The sequence below is a fragment of the Diceros bicornis genome, chromosome 5 (genome assembly GCF_020826845.1).
Source record: "Diceros bicornis minor isolate mBicDic1 chromosome 5, mDicBic1.mat.cur, whole genome shotgun sequence".
In the NCBI taxonomy this organism is placed as follows: Eukaryota; Metazoa; Chordata; class Mammalia; order Perissodactyla; family Rhinocerotidae; genus Diceros; species Diceros bicornis.
Window position 1 is genome coordinate 95,132,324 of NC_080744.1, and position 18,036 is coordinate 95,150,359.

General features: G+C 37.9%; 1 protein-coding gene across 5 annotated transcripts in view; it reads right to left on the minus strand.

Moving 5' to 3' along the window:
- The window catches only part of CPEB1 (cytoplasmic polyadenylation element binding protein 1), a 112,002-nt gene that overhangs the window by 77,946 nt on the left and 16,020 nt on the right, over positions 1-18,036 (minus strand). For 4 of the 5 annotated variants that reach the window (XM_058542540.1, XM_058542538.1, XM_058542539.1 and 1 more), the window contains exon 2: positions 16,693-16,867. In XM_058542540.1, coding sequence (XP_058398523.1) covers positions 16,693-16,867 — 175 coding nt within the window. Of the gene's footprint in view, positions 1-16,692; positions 16,868-18,036 lie in introns of those variants that run through there. The other variant, XM_058542535.1, reaches the window with a different exon arrangement.

The window sequence follows — 18,036 nt, forward strand, 5'->3', positions numbered from 1 at the left end:
ACACAACAAATCTGTTCAAACAACGAACAATCTGAAAAGGAAACTAGAAAAACAATTTTATTTACAATAGCATCAAAAAGAATAAAATACTTAGGAATTAACCACGGAGGTGAAAGACTTGTACAATGAAAACTACAAAACATTGCTGAAAGAAATTAAAGAAGACATAAATAAATGGAAACACATCCCATGTTCATAAACTGGAAGACTTAATATTGTTCAACGTCAATACTACCCAAAGCTATCTACAGATTCAATTCAACCTCTATCAAAATCCCAATGACATTTTTTGCAGAAATAGAAAAACCCATCCTAAAATTCATATGGAATCTCAGGCAATTCCAATAGCCAAAACAATCCTGAAAAAGCACAAAACTGAAGGACTCACATTTCCTGATTTTAAAACTTACTACAAAGCTACAGTAATCAAAACAGTGTAGTACTGGAATAAACACAGACATATAGACCAGTGGAATAGAATAGAGAGCCCAGAAATAAACCCTCACATATACGATCAAATAATTTTGGCAAGGGTGCCAAGACCATTCAATGGGGAAAAAGCAGTCTTTTCAACAAACGGTGCTTGGAAAACCGGACAGAATGAAGTTAGACCCTTACCCAAAACCATATACAAAAATTAACTCAAAATGGATCAGGAACCTAAATGCAAGACCTAAAACAATAAAACTCTTTTTTGTTGTTGTTTTTTAATTTTTTGTTTATTGCAGTAAAATAGCTTATAACATTGTATAAATTTCAGGTGTACATCATTATACTTCTATTTCTGCATAGATTACATCATGTTCACCACCCAAATACTAATTACAACCCATCACTACACACGTGTGCCGAATTATCCCTTTCGCCCTCCTCCCTCCCCCCCCCCCTCCAGTAACCACCAACCCAATCTGTCTCTATGTGTTTGTTTGTTGTTGTTATTATCTACTACTTAATAAGGGAGATCATACGGTATTTGACCTTCTCCCTCTGACTTATTTCACTTTGCATAATACCCTCCATGTCCATCCACGTCACAAATGGCTGGATTTCATCGTTTCTTATGGCTGAGTAGTATTCCATCGTGTATATATACCACATCTTCTTTATCCATTCGCCCCTTGATGGGCACTTAGGTTGCTTCCAAGTCTTGGCTATTGTGAATAACGCTGCAATGAACACAGGGGTGCATGTATCTTTATGCATTGGTGTTTTCAAGTTCTTTGGATAAATACCCAGCAGTGGAATAGCTGGATCATATGGTAGTTCTACCCTTGATTTTTTGAGGAATCTCCATACTGTTTTCCATAGTGGCTGCACCAGTTTGCACTCCCACCAGCAGTGTATGAGACTTCCCTTCTCTCCACATCCTCTCCAACACATGTTCTTTCCTGTCTTGTTAAGTATAGCCATTCTGACGGGCATGAGGTGATACCTAATTATAGTTTTGATTTGCATTTCCCTGGTAGTTAATGATGTTGAACATCTTTTCATGTGCCTGTTGGCCATCTATATATCTTCTTTGGAGAAATGTCTGTTCAGGTCTTTTGTCCATTTAATTGGGTTGTTAGTTTTTTGTTGTTGAGCTGCATCAGTTCTTTATATATTTTGGAGATTAACCCCTTATCAGCTGTACGGTTTGCAAATACCTTCTCCAAATTCTTAGGTTGTCTTTTCATTTTGTTGATGGTTTCCTTTGCTGTGCAGAAGCTTTTTAATTTGCTGTAGTCCCATTTGTTTATTTTTTCTATTGTTTCTCTTGCCCGGTCAGACACGGTGCTTGAAAATATGTTGCTAAGACTGATGTCGAAGAGCATACTGCCTATGTTTTCTTCTAAAAGTTTCATAGTTTCAGGTCTTACATTCAAGTCTTTAACCCATTTTGAGTTAATTTTTGTGTATGGTGTAAGGTAAGGGTCTACTTTCATTTTTTTGCATGTGGCTGTCCAGTTTTCCCAACACCATTTGTTGAAGAGACTTTCTTTTCTCCATTGTGTGTTCTTGGCTCTTTTGTCAAAGATTAGCTGTCCATAGATGTGTGCGTTTATTTCTGGGCTTTTGATTTTATTCCATTGATCTGTGTGTCTGTTTTTGTGCCAGTACCATGCTGTTTTGGTTACTATAGCTTTGTAGTATATTTTGAAATCAGGGAGCGTGATACCTCCAGCTTTGTTCTTTTTTTCTCAGGATTCCTTTAGCTACTTGGGGTCTTTTGTTGTTCCATATAAATTTTAGGATTCTTTTTTCTATTTCTGTGAAAAATGTTGTTGGAACTTTGATAGAGATTGCATTGAATCTATAGATTGTTTTAGGAGGTATGGACATCTTAACTATGTTAATTCTTCCAATCCAAGAGCACGGAATATCTTTCCATTTCTTTGTGTCTTCTTCAATTTCTTTCAACAATGTTTTATAGTTTTCAGTGTACAGATCTTTCACCTCCTTGGTTAAGTTTATTCCTAGCTATTTTATTCTTTTTGTTGCAATTGTAAATGGGATTGTATTCTTAATTTCTCTTTTTGCTACTTCGTTGTTAGTGTATAGAAATGCAACTAATTTTTGTACGCTGATTTTGTATCCTGCAACTTTACTGTATTCGTTTATCACTTCTAAAAGTTTTCTGGTGGATTCTTTAGGGTTTTCTATACATAAAATCATGTCATCTGCAAATAGTGACAGTTTCACTTCTTCCTTTCCAATTTGGATCCCTTTTATTTCTTTCTCTTGCCTGATTGCTCTGGCTAGGACTTCCAGTACTATGTTAAATAGAAGTGGTGACAGTGGGCATCCTTGTCTGGTTCCTGTTCTTAGAGGGATAGGTTTCAGTTTTTCACCATTGAGGATGATATTAGCTGTGGGTTTGTCATATATGGTCTTTATTATGTTGAAGTACTTTCCTTCTATCCCCATTTTATTCAGAGTTTTTATCATAAATTGATGCTGTATCTTGTCAAATGCTTTCTCTACATCTATTGAGATGATCATGTGATTTTTATTCTTCATTTTATTAATGTGGTGTATCACACTGATTGATTTGCGAATGTTAAACCATCCCTGCATACCTGGAATAAATCCCACTTGATCATGGTGTATAATCTTTTTAACATACTGTTGTATGCGATTTGCTAGTATTTTGTTGAGGATTTTTGCATTGATGTTCATCAGTGATATTGGCCTGTAGTTTTCTTTTTTTGTGTTGTCCTTGTCTGGTTTTGGTATCAGGGTAATGTTGGCTTCGTAGAATGAGTTAGGGAGCTTCCCCCCTCCTCAATTTTTTGGAAGAGTTTGAGAAGGATAGGTATTAAGTCTTCTTTGAATGTTTGGTAGAATTCACCAGGGAAGCCGTCTGGTCCTGGACTTTTATTTTTGGGGAGGTTTTTGATTACTGTTTCGATCTCCTTACTGGTGATTGGTCTATTCAAATTCTCTACTTCTTCTTGATCCAGTTTTGGAAGGTTGTATGATTCTAAGAATTTATCCATTTCTTCCAGATTGTCGAATTGGTTGGCATATAGCTTTTCATAGTATTCTCTTATAATCTTTCCTATTTCTGAGGTGTCGTAATTTCTCCTCTTTCATTTCTGATTTTACTTATTTGAGCCTTCTTTTTTTCTTGGTGAGTGTAGCTAAAGATTTGTCAATTTTATCTTTTCAAAGAAACAGCTCTTGGTTTTATTAATTTTTTCTATTGTTTTCTCAGTCTCTATTTCATTTATTTCTGCTCTGATTTTTATTATTTCCCTTCTTCTACTGATTTTGGGCTTTGTTCTTCTCTTTCCAGTTCCTTTAGTTGCATTGTTAGATTGTTTATTTGAGATTTTTCTTGTTTGTTGAGATAGGCCTGTATTGCTATAAACTTCCCTCTTAGAACTGCTTTTGCTGTATCCCATAAATTCTGGCATGTCTCCAGGTATTTTTTGATTTCTCCTTTGATTTCTTCATTGACCCAATCGTTGTTCAGTAGCATTTTGTTTAATCTCCACATATCTGTGGCTTTTCTGATTTTCTTCCTATAGTTGATTTCTAGTTTCATACCACTGTGCTCAGAAAAGATGCTTGGTATTATTTCAATCTTCTTAAACTTATGTAGACTTGTTTTGTGGTCTAATATGTGATCAATCCTGGAAAATGTTCCATGTGCATTTGAAAAGAATGTGTATTCTTTGGTTTTTGGATGGAATGCTCTGTATATATCTACTAGGTCCATCTGTTCTAGTGTGTCATTTAAAGCCAATGTAAAACAATAAAACTCTTAGAAGAAAACATAGGACAAAAGCTTCACAACACTGGATTTGGCAATGATTTCTTGGATATGACACCAAAGGCACAAGTATCAAAAGAAAAAAATAAATTGGACTTGACAAAAATTTTTAAATTCTGTATATCAAAAGACACTATTGGGGCCGGCCCAGTGGCATAGCGGTTCAGTGTGCGAGCTCAGCTTCAGTGGCCCAGGGTTTGCAGGTTCAGATCCCGGGCACACACCGATGCACCACTTGTCAAGCCATGCTGTCGCAGCATCCCATATAAAGTACAGGAAGATGGGCACGGATGTTAGCTCAGGGCCAATCTTCCTCAGCAAAAAGAGGAGGACTGGCATCAGATGTTAGCTCAGGACTAATCTTCCTCACAAAAAAAAGACACTATCAACAGAATAAAAAGGCAATTGCAAATCATATATCTGATAAGGGAGTAATATCCAGAATATACAGAGAACTCCTAAAACTCCACAACAAAAAAACAAACAATCCGATTCAAAAATGGGCAAAGGACTTGAATAGACATTTCTCCAAAGATATACAAGTGGCGAATAAGCACATGAAAAGATACTTAACATCACTAATCATTAGGGAAATGCAAATGAAAACTACAACGAGATACCACCTCACACCCATTAGGATGGCTACTATCAAAAACACAGACAAGTGTTGGTCAGGATGTGGAGAACCCTTGTGCACTAATGGTAGGACTGTAGAATGGTGCAGCTGCTGTGGAAAACAGTATGGTGGTTCCTCTAAAAATTAAAAATAGCTGCACCTCTCATGAGGCCAGGCTGTGGCAGCATCCAAAATACAAAATAGAGGAAGACTGGCACAGATGTTAGCTCAGGGCCAATCTTCCTCACAAAACAAAACACAAAACTCCTAGATGTTATCAATATCGAATGTAGGGGAGTAGAACTTATTTGAACATAAAATTAGGGCCTCTTCAGCTTAGGCACCCAGTTTGTGAGGACATGTTCATTAAGCAATTGTATAACGATACCCACCATTTGCCAGACCCAGTATTGAGGATCAGGAACACAAGGATATTTAAGACCTGGTCCTTGACTCAAGAGACTCTCAGTCTAAACCAGAAACCAGTAGTTCAACTTTTAAAAATACCTGACTCCAGCAATGCTCTCGCAACTGCATTCTTTATATATCCACACCATCACAATCACTACCACCATTTACTGACTAAGTGCAGTTATGGGCATTATTCTAGGTATGCAACACATCCTATTCAAGCTTCACAAAATCCTATAAATGGGTACTATTAATACTCTTGTGTTAAAGGAAACTTAATCTGAGAGACTTGGCTAAGGCAGAGCAATTAAGTAGCACAGCCAGGATTTGTTCTCAAGTAATCTGCATCCAGAGCCCACACTTTACTTTGTGTAGCTTTATGGGCAAACTGAATATGATTTTTTAAAACTATACTTTATCCTCCCCATCTTGAGAACACAGTGGTCCCCCCTTATCCACAGTTTCACTTTTTGCAGTTTCAGTTACCTGCGGTCAGCCACAGCTCAAAAATATTAATTTCAAAATTCCAGGAATAAATAACTCAAGTTTTAAATTGCACACCACTCTGAGTAGCATGAGGAAATCTTGTGGCCTCTGGCTCCATCCCACTCGGATGTGAATCATCCCTTTGTCCAGCGTATCCATGCTGTATGTTACCCACCTGTTAGTCATTTAGTAGCCATCTCAGTTATCAGATCGACTGTCGTGCCATCACGGTGATTGTGTTCAAGTCACCCTTATCTTCCTTAATAACGGCCCCAAAGCACAAGAGTAGTGATGCTGGCAATTCTGATACGCCAAAGAGAAGCTGTAAAGTGCTTCCTTTAAGCAAAAAGGTGCAAGTTCTCAATAAGGAAGGAAAAAAATTGCATGCTGAGGTTGCAAAGATCTACAGTAAGAACAAATCTTTTATCTGTGAAATTGTGAAGAAGGAAAAAGAGGCCCATGCTAGTTTTGCTGTTGCACCTCTAACTGCAGAAGTTATGGCGACAGTGCATGATAAGCGCTTAGTTAAGATGGAAAAGGCATCAGACAACCTGGGATAGCCCTTACACCCCCCAACCTATGGAAATTATTCTAACTCGTCAATCCTAAACCCGGTCACTCCTTGCCCTGCCTTGCCCATTCCTTCCCTGGAAAACCATAGTAAAGGCACTGCTGCAGTTTCCCCCACTCTCTCTGCCTGTGACTGACCCTCCTGTGGCTCAGGATGGTGTGACATGTCCCCCTTCTTGGGAACTGTGAGTAATAAAGCTCTCTTTTCAGTGGTCTCCTGATCTGTTGGCCTCATAATAACTGAATAAAACAAAATTCTGGGAACAATTTAAAATGATGAGAGAGAGAGAAAGGATAAAGCAAATGGGCAAAATGTTAACAAGGTAACTCTGGGTAAGGAGAATATGAACTCTTGTTTTGTACTTTTATTGCTACTTTTCTGTAAATTTGAAATTATTGCCAAATAAAATGTTAAAAAAATTTTTTTTTAATGGAAAAGGCATTAAATTTTTGGGTTGGAGACATAAATAGAAAACATGTTCTGACTGATGGCAACATGTTGCACTAGAAAGCATCAAGCCTGCACAAAGACTTCAGCAAGGGATCCCCTTAAACGAGTGAAACCACACCATTTACTCCAAGTGAGGGATGGTTACACAGATTCAGGAACAGGTTTGGACTGAAAGAGAGAGACTACATTCACATAACTATTTTTTTTTTTTTTTGGTGAGGAAGACTGGCCCTGAGCTAACCCCTGTTGCCAATCTTCCTCTTTTTGCTTGAGCAAGAGTGGCCCTGAGCTAACATCTGTGCCAATCTTCCTCTACTTTGTATGTGGGTCACCTGCCACAGCATGGCTTGATGAGTGGTGTAGGTCTGTGCCCAGGATCTGAACCTGCTAACCCCAGGCCGCCAATGTGGAGCATGTCAAACTTAACCACTGTGCCACCAGGCCAGCCCCTCACGTAACTTTTATTACAGTATATTGTTATAATTGTTCTATTTTGTTATTATTTTTGTTAATTTCTTACTGTGCCTAATTTATAAAATTAAACTTTATCACATAGCATGTACAGGAATAAAACATAGCATATATAATAATAGGGTTCATTCAGTACTATCCACAGTTTCAGGCATCCACTTGCGGTCTTGGAATGTATCTCCCGTGGATAAGGGGGAACTACTCTGTATATGTTTACATGTATAATACCACATGGTGGGTCAACAAACGATCTGGGAGAGCCAAGAATGATCTTGCTCCATCCAGACAGACTATGGAACATGTTAGGAAAATGCGAGAAAAAGTGTTCAGAGGTGATAACCAAACCAATCTTGAAGAAAAGTAGGATTTTTCTAGGCAGAAAATATTCAATTTAGTATTCTGCTTAACAATTCTGCTATGTAGCAGAACAGCATCCCCCGCATGATTTCATCTCAGTGATTTTAACTATATAATATACAATGGAATCTCAAGAAGCACACCAGACGGAACAGGGTAAGGGAAAAGAACCCTGGGGTATAGTTCTAGAGACCTTTTCTGGGCTGATGCCAGATCATATATGCTACACATATTCTTTTAGCTGCAGAAAATATTTTATAATATAACCAAAAACAAAATTAAGTTGACTTTACACCCAGGTTGACAAATTCTGAAGTATGATAATATCTAGGATCTACAAAGATGTGGAGAAAAACTCTCTTGAAACTCTGGCAAGATTATAAACGTATAAATTCACTCTGAAAACAAAGTAACTTAAAGTTTGAAGATAGTATATCCAATTACTCTGCAATTCACTTCTAGGTACATATGCTAAAGAAATTCTTACATACACACAAGGAGATATGAACAAGGGTGTTCACCAAAACATCATTTATAACAGCAAAAAACTGGAATACACCTAAACATTTACCAGTAGAGGATTAGATAAATACTGTATATATTTATGTGAAATACTGCTACACAGCAATTAAAATGCACTGATTTGACTTTAAAATATCCATATGGACACACTGTAAATATAAGGATACATGGGAAAAAAGCAAATACCAGAAAGATAATATACGTTATACTATTTATGTAAAGTTTTAAAATATGACATGTAGGAGGAAGTATGAGGAAAGGTCTTAGGTGCTGGTAACATTCTACTTCTTGATTTGAGCTTTGGTTACATGGGTGTATTTTCTTTGTGATAATTCATCCTGTTGCAAACTTAGTTGTGCTCTTTCCTGAACGGATGTTTTATTTACACAAAAAGTTAAAACACACAAAACAGTGTTTATGGACACATACATAAAAGTATAAAGGAAATATACCAACTTTAGGAGAGTTGTTATCTCTGGGAGAGAGAGCAGGGGGAGGAGAATAGACAAATACAAAATTTTTATTTGATGTTTTTATATTGCCTTAAAAAAGGTCTGAATCAAACATGTCAAAATCTTAACATTTGTTAAAGATGGGTAGCCACACAGGAGTAATTAATTTTCTGCTCTTTTCTCTATTTTGAAATATTTAATAGTAAAAAAATTTTTTACAAAAGCAAAACAAGTACATTTAAATCCCACCATTCAGAGATAACCACTGTTTTAAAAATGCTGACAGTTCTACTGAGGCATAATTGACATATAATAAACTTTACATATTTAAACGTGTGAATTCACACAAACTGTGTGAATTTTGATATGTTTTAACATGCTACATCTACGAAAAGATCACCACAATCAAGATAACAAATATATCCATCATTCCCAAAAGTTTCTTCATGCCCCTTTTGCAATCCCTCCCCACCCCAATCCCCAAGCCTCCTTCCCCAGAAAACTATGGTTTTGCTTTCTGTCACTACAGATTAGTTTGCATTTTCTAGAATTCCATGTAAACAGAATTATATAGTATATAATCTTTTTTGTCAGGCTTCTTTCACTAAGTATAATTATCCTGAGATTCATCCATGCTGTAGTATGCATCAATAAACAGTATTCTTTTGTGTGTACATACCACAATTTGTTTATCCATTCACCTGTTGATGGACATTTGGGTGGTCTCCAGTTTGCAACTATCACAAATAAAGAAGTTATGAACATTTGTGTACAAGTGTGTGATGGCTATACACCTTCATTTCTCTTGAGTGTGACTAGTACTCCTCAAAGCTGTCAAGTTCCTCAAAAACAAGGACAGTCTGAGAAACTGTCACAGTCTAGAAGAGCCTAAAGAGACACGGTGGCTAAATGTAATACGGTATCCTGAATGGGATCTTGGTACAGACAAAGGACATTAGGCAAAAACTAAGGAAATCCAAATAAAATATGCACTTAGTATCATACTGGCTCATTAGTTGTGACAAATTCACTACACTAATGTAAGATGTTAACAACAGGGGAAACTGGGTGTGGAATATACAAGAACTCTCTGTATTATCTTTGTAACTTTTCCATAAATCAAAAACTATTCTAAAGCAAAAGTTCATTTAAAAAAAAATTTTTTAAGAGTGGACTTGCCAGCTCCTATGGTAGGTAAATGTTTAACTTTTTAAGAATCTACCAAATTGTTTTCCAAATGGCTGTACCATTTTGCATTCCTACCAGCAGTTTATGAAAGTTGCAAGTCTTCCACATTCTTGTCAATTCTTGATAACGTCAGTCGTCTTAATTTTAGATATTCTAATAGGTATGCACATGGTTAATATTTTATATTAATACTTTTTGGTGTATATTTTGCCAAGATAAGTGTGCGTGTGCACATGTATTTTTTTGAAACAACATCAACAAGATCATACTTCCTGGTTCCTATAGGAAACTGGCAGCTGCCTAAATCTAAATCTCTCCATATATCGTCCAAAAACCACATGGATTAACAAAAGCAAATAAAACCAGTTGCAACCCCAAACTACAGCATATTTAGGAGACCAGAATACCAGGAACTTAAATCTGCACATAAGAGGAACCCAAATGTTCAAAACCAGTACATTCAGCTCTAGAGCCCGCATAAGAGGAGACTATCAGACAGCAGCAAGTCAACAGAAAATGACATCAAAAAACTTATCATTTACAATAGCATTAGACACCTATCAAGACCAAGAATAAACCTAAGAAAGGATATCCAAGAGGTATACAAAACATTGAGAAAAATTAAAGATGACCTGATAACAAAAGGATACAGCAGCTTCATGAATTGGAAGACTGGCTGTCAACATATCAATTCTCCACAAATTGATTCATAGATTCAACACAATCCCAGCCGAGTCTATGATTTTCACGGAAACGCAAAAATCCAATAAAAATCAAGAATCATAAAGGACAAAGCTAGAGGGCTTACTACCAAACATCACAATCTATTATAAAGCCCTACTAATTAAGACGCAAGGACAGATAATAGGTAGGAAGAAAACAGTTTCCAGAAACATATATATACTGCACATATACTATGGGTGCCTGATTGCTCTGAAAGGTGATACAGCAATGCAATGAAAAAGGATGTTTTTTTTCCAAAATGGCACTTGGTCAACTGGATATCCACATGCAACAAAATGAATTTTGACCTTCTACTTTACACCACATACAAAATTAAATCCCAGATAGGTTGCAAATCTGTATGAAAGATAAAGCGAAGTTTTTAAAATGAAACCTAGAATATCTTCACGACCTTGAATAGGCAAACATTTCTTAAACAGGACACAAAGCATTAACCATAATGTAAAAGTCGATAAACTGAACTTCATTAAAATTTACATTTTCTGTTATTCAAAAAATAGCAATTAAGAGTATAAAGGCAAGCCAGAGATTGGGAGACAATATTTCTGTTACATGTATCAGACAAAGAACTCATATGCAGAATATACAAAGAACAGTAAACAGGTAAAGGGCAGGGAACCCTAAAGAAAAATGAATATTAGACTTTAAGAGGCACTTCCAGAAAGAGGATATCCAAAGGTCAATAAGCATATGAAAAGGTGCTCGACTTCATTAGTCATGAGGGAAATAAAGATTAAAACCACAAAAGAGATAGCATTACACACTCACCAAAATGGCCAAAATGAAAAAGACAAAACCAATTGTTGGTGAAGACGTGGAACAACCCAACCATCTTAGACTGCCATAACTGTAAAGCAGTACAACCACTGTGAAAAACTGTTTGGCATCATCTATTAAAGATGAATACACGTGCACCTCTCTCTCCTAGGAGGATAACCAATAGAAATAAGTTCACTAAAAGACATGTTCATAACAGCACTATTCATAACGGCCCACATGCCTATTAACAGTAGAATGAATAAGCACTGGTATATTCATACAACAAAATACTGTACAGCAATGAGAATGAAAGATCCACAACCACTGGTTGTAATATGGATGAATCCCATAGCTAAAGAGTACATATTTATGATTCTATTTACATAAGTTCAAAGACAGGCAAAACTAATCTTTACAATTAAAGGTCAGCATAGTCGTTTACCCTTCATTAGTTCGATCCAGTAGGATTGCAAGGGAGCTTCTGGTGTATTGCCTCTATATATGAATGGATATACAAGATGTGTTCAGTATGTGAAAATTCATTGATTTTTGTGTGTGTGTATGTAAGGAAGATAAGCCCTAAGGTAACATCCATGCCAATCCTCTTCGTTTTTTGCTGAGGAAGACTGGCCCTGGGCTAACATCCGTGCCCATCTTCCTCTCCTTTATATGGGACGCCGCCACAGCATGGTCTGACAAGTGGTGCATCGGTGCGCCACCGGGATCTGAACCCGGGCTGCCAGCAGTGGAGCACGCGCACTTAACCGCTACGCCACAGGGCCGGCCCCTCATTGAATTTGCACACTCATCATTTGTACACTTTTCTGTGTGTATGTTATACTTCAATAAAAAGTTAAATTTTTATCACTTAACTGTTAAAGCCATATATTAAGGTTCCACAACAATTTATTTTGTGGGAAACAAGACTTCCTGAGAGTAATTTCAACTGTCTCCTGTTAGCTGGGACTGAATGTATTAAACTTTGTTTCAGAATACCTTTTCAGATAAGCTAGTGATGATACTGTTTATGATTCTCCAGAATAAAAAGGGAAACCAGAAATTCAATATTGAGCTATAACTATACAATTCTTTGGTCCTAAATTAAAAGTGAGCAGTCCATTTAGATCTGGGTGCTGGTTACATGGTTATGTTCAGTTTGAGAAAGTGTGAGCACTTCACTTACGTACTTTTCTGCATGTGTATTATACTTAAAAATTTTAATCAGCATTTCAGTTCCGTACCCCACTTACTTTGAACTACTTTGGCTAATCTATCTCTTTCATAAAGCTCCAAGCTATTTTAAGTGGTTATTTTGAAGTCTCATCTCAGTGAGTTAACATGAAACTTTTTCCTCTAGTCACTGCCCCCAGCCATACTATATAACACATCTCCCTACCCATCTAGTAGTTAAGATGTCCCTTAATGATGTCTTAACGAACTTTCACACTTTTACAGACACTGTTAATAAAAACTCAATTCATTTATGCTTTAATCACATGTCCATTTACATCCCATTTCCTCCCTTCCCCACAGAGATCAACAGATTATGGCTTAAAGGTCTAGGGAGTATGGAAAGGGCCCTCTAGGTGCCACTCATCCCTCTCATGAAAGAGTGTGTACATCCTCACTGCACAGTTGCTTGGCTAAGAGATCCTGCTTTGGCCTGACCTTCCAGCCCCATCCCAGCTCCTACCACTCCTCACACAAGAGGGGCCCTTCTTGGTGGGATACTAGCCAAAAAGCTCATGTCTTCTGTAGAGCCCTCCTGAACCACAGAAAGTCACAACTTCCCTGCGTATCAAGTGGTAGGAATTCAGACAGCTCCAGCCACTCTCCTTCCCTGCCCCATATCACCTCTCAAACTTTTTTTTTTTTTTAAAGAAGAGCGTTTTCATAATTTTATTATTTTTCCCCCAAAGCCCCAGTAGATAGTTGTATGTCGCAGTGGCACATTCTTCTAGTTGCTGTATGTGGGACGCCGCCTCAGCACGGCCGGAGAAGCGGTGCATTGGTGCGCGCCCGGGATCCGAACCCGGGCCGCCAGCAGCAGAGCGCGCACTTAACCGCTAAGCCACGGGGCCGGCCCTCAATCTCTCTTTCATCTTTACTTAGCCAAGGGCAGAGAGCAGGTCTGGTGCCTAACAAGGGACTTCTTTTAGGAAGAACCTTGACTTCTTTTTTGGAAGCACCCTCAATCTGTACAAATGGTTCTCTTGGAAGACACTTTCCTTGCTTGGGTTGACAGAAGAAGCGGCATCCCACCCTACTCTCCACTGAGAGCAGAGGGAATCATTTCAAGTGCCACTCTCCCTACATGGTCTTCTTATACAGACCAGGGCAAGGCTGAGATAATATTGGTGGTGGCAGGGACAGCTCTGTGGCCTCTTGGTAAGCCCCCAGGGAGGTATCTGGCCCCAAATGTTGGGGACTCGCATTGCACCACAGATCACTTAACATCTCTTCATTCTCAACTTCGGACCCTAACAGCCAATTCTGAAGCAAGAGAAAAAAAATCTACTTGACATCCAGTTACACTGAAATAGCTTTCTCTTTTTCAAAGTCTATTTCAAATGCTGTTTCATCCAAAAAGTGTTTCCTAACCAATACAATCTCTTCCTCCTTGACCCTGTCACAGCACTTTTCCAATAATGCCTTATCAACTGAGTGTGTAGTTCTGTTACCACTCTCACCATACACCATGCAATGAAATATTTTGTCACAGCTAGCATACAGCCTTGCAAGTGACTTAAACATCTGTTCAAATGAAAAAAATAAATGGGACATAACCACCACGAAGTTAGGCACACCCATATGAAACAAGTTGTGCAATTAAAATTAAATGTGACCTATGCAAAATGAAAACAGTAATGTGAAACACTGTGGTAGGATATACCATTTTTAAAAAAGTTGTTTTTATATTTGTTATAGAAGACTAGTGGGGAAAGGCACACAGAAAAAATTACCCATAACACGTTACATTTATGTCTGTCATTCCAGTCTTATTCCGTGTGTGTGTGTGTAGATACATATATAGATATAGACGTATCTATACTTGAGACCATACTGTTTAGTACTCTGCTTTTTCCTTTCAGATGCTTTCTCGTTATCTTTCCACGTCATTAAGTAGCTGCAGGGCACTGCACGGTATGGCTGTGCTACAAGGAATGTTCTGTACGCTGCAGAACAGTCCATCGTATGGTTCCTTAACTTTCTGTTGTTGCCAAATTTTCCCTAGTTAAAATGCTGTGATAAATAATCTTGTTCTTAAGTTTTTACAGTTCTCATTATTTTCTTAGGTAATAAAATTACTTTTGACCAGAAGCTACAAATTCAGGTTATTTCTTAAAGTTCTTTACGGAAAATACATACGTACCGGAGTTTACTTCCACATTAACCACAAGTCGGTTTTTCTGCTGGCCTGGTCTATCAGGAGTTCCTGCTGGGGAAACCTGGTCAAGGTGCTCTCTGCTGTGGGCCAGGCAGCCCTGCTTCACCACGCATGACCAAGGGCCCACAGCCCTGAGCTAACATCTCAGGTGGGAATGGGGAGAGCTGACCATACAGTGGGGGCTCGGTGTATGTGAAAGGCACAGAACACCAGCTACCTTGACTAGAAACTTTCCTACAATCCCTGGAGGTCCCTTAAAACTGCAGTACTGCTTCCTCATCTGAGCCCCAAGAGAACCCTCTGAGGCAAGCTGGGCAGGTACACTTCTGCTCTACAGCTCAGAAAACTGTCTCCTTTATCTCACTGCTCAAGGTCAACCTCAGAACCTAGGTTTCCCTATTTCTTCAAGGTCCTCTTCCCACTGTACCTCTTGGATGTGTGCCCTGAGAAGTATCTGAAGAGGCCAAGAAGTCTATACCTTGTAGTTTGGCCAGCCACTAACCTGGGCAGAGTACAATGGTAACACCTTCACCAGAGCCTGGCATCTTACCAGTGAGGCCACTGGGCTCCCCAACCAACTGCAAACATACACTCCTCAAAGCTCCTCTCTTACTAACCACGTATTCTTTCTCTTAGACAGTTCAACAACATAGCATTAGCTGAAAAACACGTTGCTATAAACTATAAAAATTCCCAGCATGTCTAAAGCAACCCAGTGAGATTTAAGCCATTGTTAACCGTCATTCTTATTGGAATGTAATTCATGCAATTTTCTCAAAGGAGAGAAACAGAACATGTATGCAGAACCAAGACGATTCTCTGAATTTTTAACTTGGCATAAGCTAAAGGAGAATGAATGTTAGCTCATGACTTACTCCAATTAACAGAAAATATTTCATAAATACTTTTTTGGAAGTTAGAAGAGACAAGACCCGCCAATGTCCCTCCCTCCTCCCACGCCCTTCTCTCATGTGCCCTCCAGTACAATTTAATAGAAACAAATTCTACATTTACCACAACTCAGTCTCCCTCATAATGAACCTCGTTCTCAAACATTTAGCCACGTTATGTTCACATCCTCCTGTGGCTTTGTGGGAATTATTTCCAAGGTCAAGTTAAAAAATAAATCAAAGAATTTATCATCCAAAACAGCAATTACCAATCCTTTTTCTGAGAATCCTCATTGTTGCCAAATTTTCTCAAGGTCCATTTAAAAAATTAAGAATATGTTCACTTCCATTTAAAATAACTAATAAAAAACATTCCGTCAAAATTCTTATAACATGTTGCAACTCCCACAAAAGATTATGAAACACTGTTAGGACATCCTAAGCCTCCTTGTGAAGTATCATCTTCAGGAGATGCTGCCCTCTCCTTCCACTATTGTGTGGAATATGCTAAGTATCATAAAAACTAAATTGTTGACTTCACACTCATTTTTAAAAGCAATTAAAATAGTCAAGAGCTGCACTGTGCAATACAGTAGCCACTAGTCACGTGTGGCTACTGGGCACTTGAAATGCAGCAAGTTCTAATTGAGTTGTGCTGTAAATGTAAAATATACACTGGATTTTGAAATCTTAGTCCTAACAAAAGAATCTCATTAATAGTTTTTATATTTATTATATGTTGACATAATATTTTTGTATATGTGGGTTAGATAAAATATTAAGTGAATTTCACTTTTGTAAAACTTTTTTAATGTGGCTACTAGCAAATCTGTAACTACATATGTGACACATTATAATTCTGTCACTTACAAATAGTTCTGTCACTTCTGATATTTTTACCCAATATTCTTGTGTATCATAAAATAGATTCTATACTATAATCAGAGATAGTCTTCACCCAGAGAAGGACCCAATCCACAAAGTAAACTACAAAAGGGGCAAATGTTGCCAGAGATTCAAGGTCATTCTTATGACTCTGGCTTATGACTTCATGGCTATGACACGGAAGCTGCCTAGAAACAGCTCCATACACATGCCTAATGCATCCAACTTTTCAAATCTAAGTCACCTGGCAAATGATCATGAATTCCTTGATTTATGGGTGTAGTGCAGACTCTACTGAAATCCAGAGAATTATCCAATATGGCGTTTATCCTTCGAAAGATATTGGCATTGCTACACGTGGAGAGCGCAGGAGCCTCCTGGTTGTCCCAGTAGTCTTTTACTCTTCCCGCTTCTTCTTCCTAGACACAGAAAAAAGATATATTTAGGTTTTCTACACTCCATTATGATAGAGACTTCATGCCCCCTTTCTCCCAAGCCAACACTATGAGTTAGATAAAGTAACAAGGACTTGAGTTTCTTGTCTATATATCAAAATAGTTAATGAGTGTTTACCATGAGCAAGGTACCCTGAGAGAACTGTAAGAGGGAAAAAACACCAAAATACAGGATATTGCCTCAAGGACCTTCTAATCTAATGGGACACATATAGGCATTAGCGTGGCACGGTAGCAACAGCATGAGCTTTAGAGACAGACATACCTGCTTCAAATCTCAGGGTGTATCTATACAACAGAATATTATTTGGCAATAAAAAGGAATGAAGTACTGATACATGCTACAACATGAATAACCTCAAAAACATTATGCTGAGTGAAAGAAGCCAGTCATAAGAGATTACATATTATATGAGCCCATTGATATGAAATGTCCAGAACAGGCAAATCTAAAGTATACTAGCTGCCTTCAAATGTGGAGCAGGGGAGGAGGTTAGGCAGTGGCGGCTAATAGGTACAAGGTTTCTTTTTGAGATGATGAAAATATTCTAAAATTAGATTATGGTGATTGTTGCAAAACTTATACTAAAAATCATTGAATTTTACACTGAAAGGTGAACTTTATAGTTATGTAAACTACATCTCAATACAGTTGTTTAAAAAGTTTGGTTCTGCCATTTATTGGCAGTTACTTAACCTCTGTGCCCCAGTTTCCTCATTTTGTGAATTGGGAAAAGAGTACCCACCAACCTTTTGATGAGATACATAAAGCACTTAGCATGGTGCCTGGCATATGGCAGCTGCTATTTTTACACCTGAAGATGTAACTACAAGAGAAAATATGGTAAGCATGAAGAGTGGTACAAACACTCTTTGCTACACCCAAAGGGAACTAACTGTACGATTCTGTGTGGTCATTAAAAGTACATACAACTCGTGTAAGACATTACCGAATGAAAAAAGCACTCTCAGACATGAAATCACGAACTGAATTCCCACAAAAAAGTGATTCTTTTGTTATTCTCTATCTCCGTAAATAACACCACCACCCACCAGGTACTCTATACAGAAATTTAGGTACGATTCTTCACTCTTCAATCTCCTTCAATCACCACATCCAATGCCAGACATAG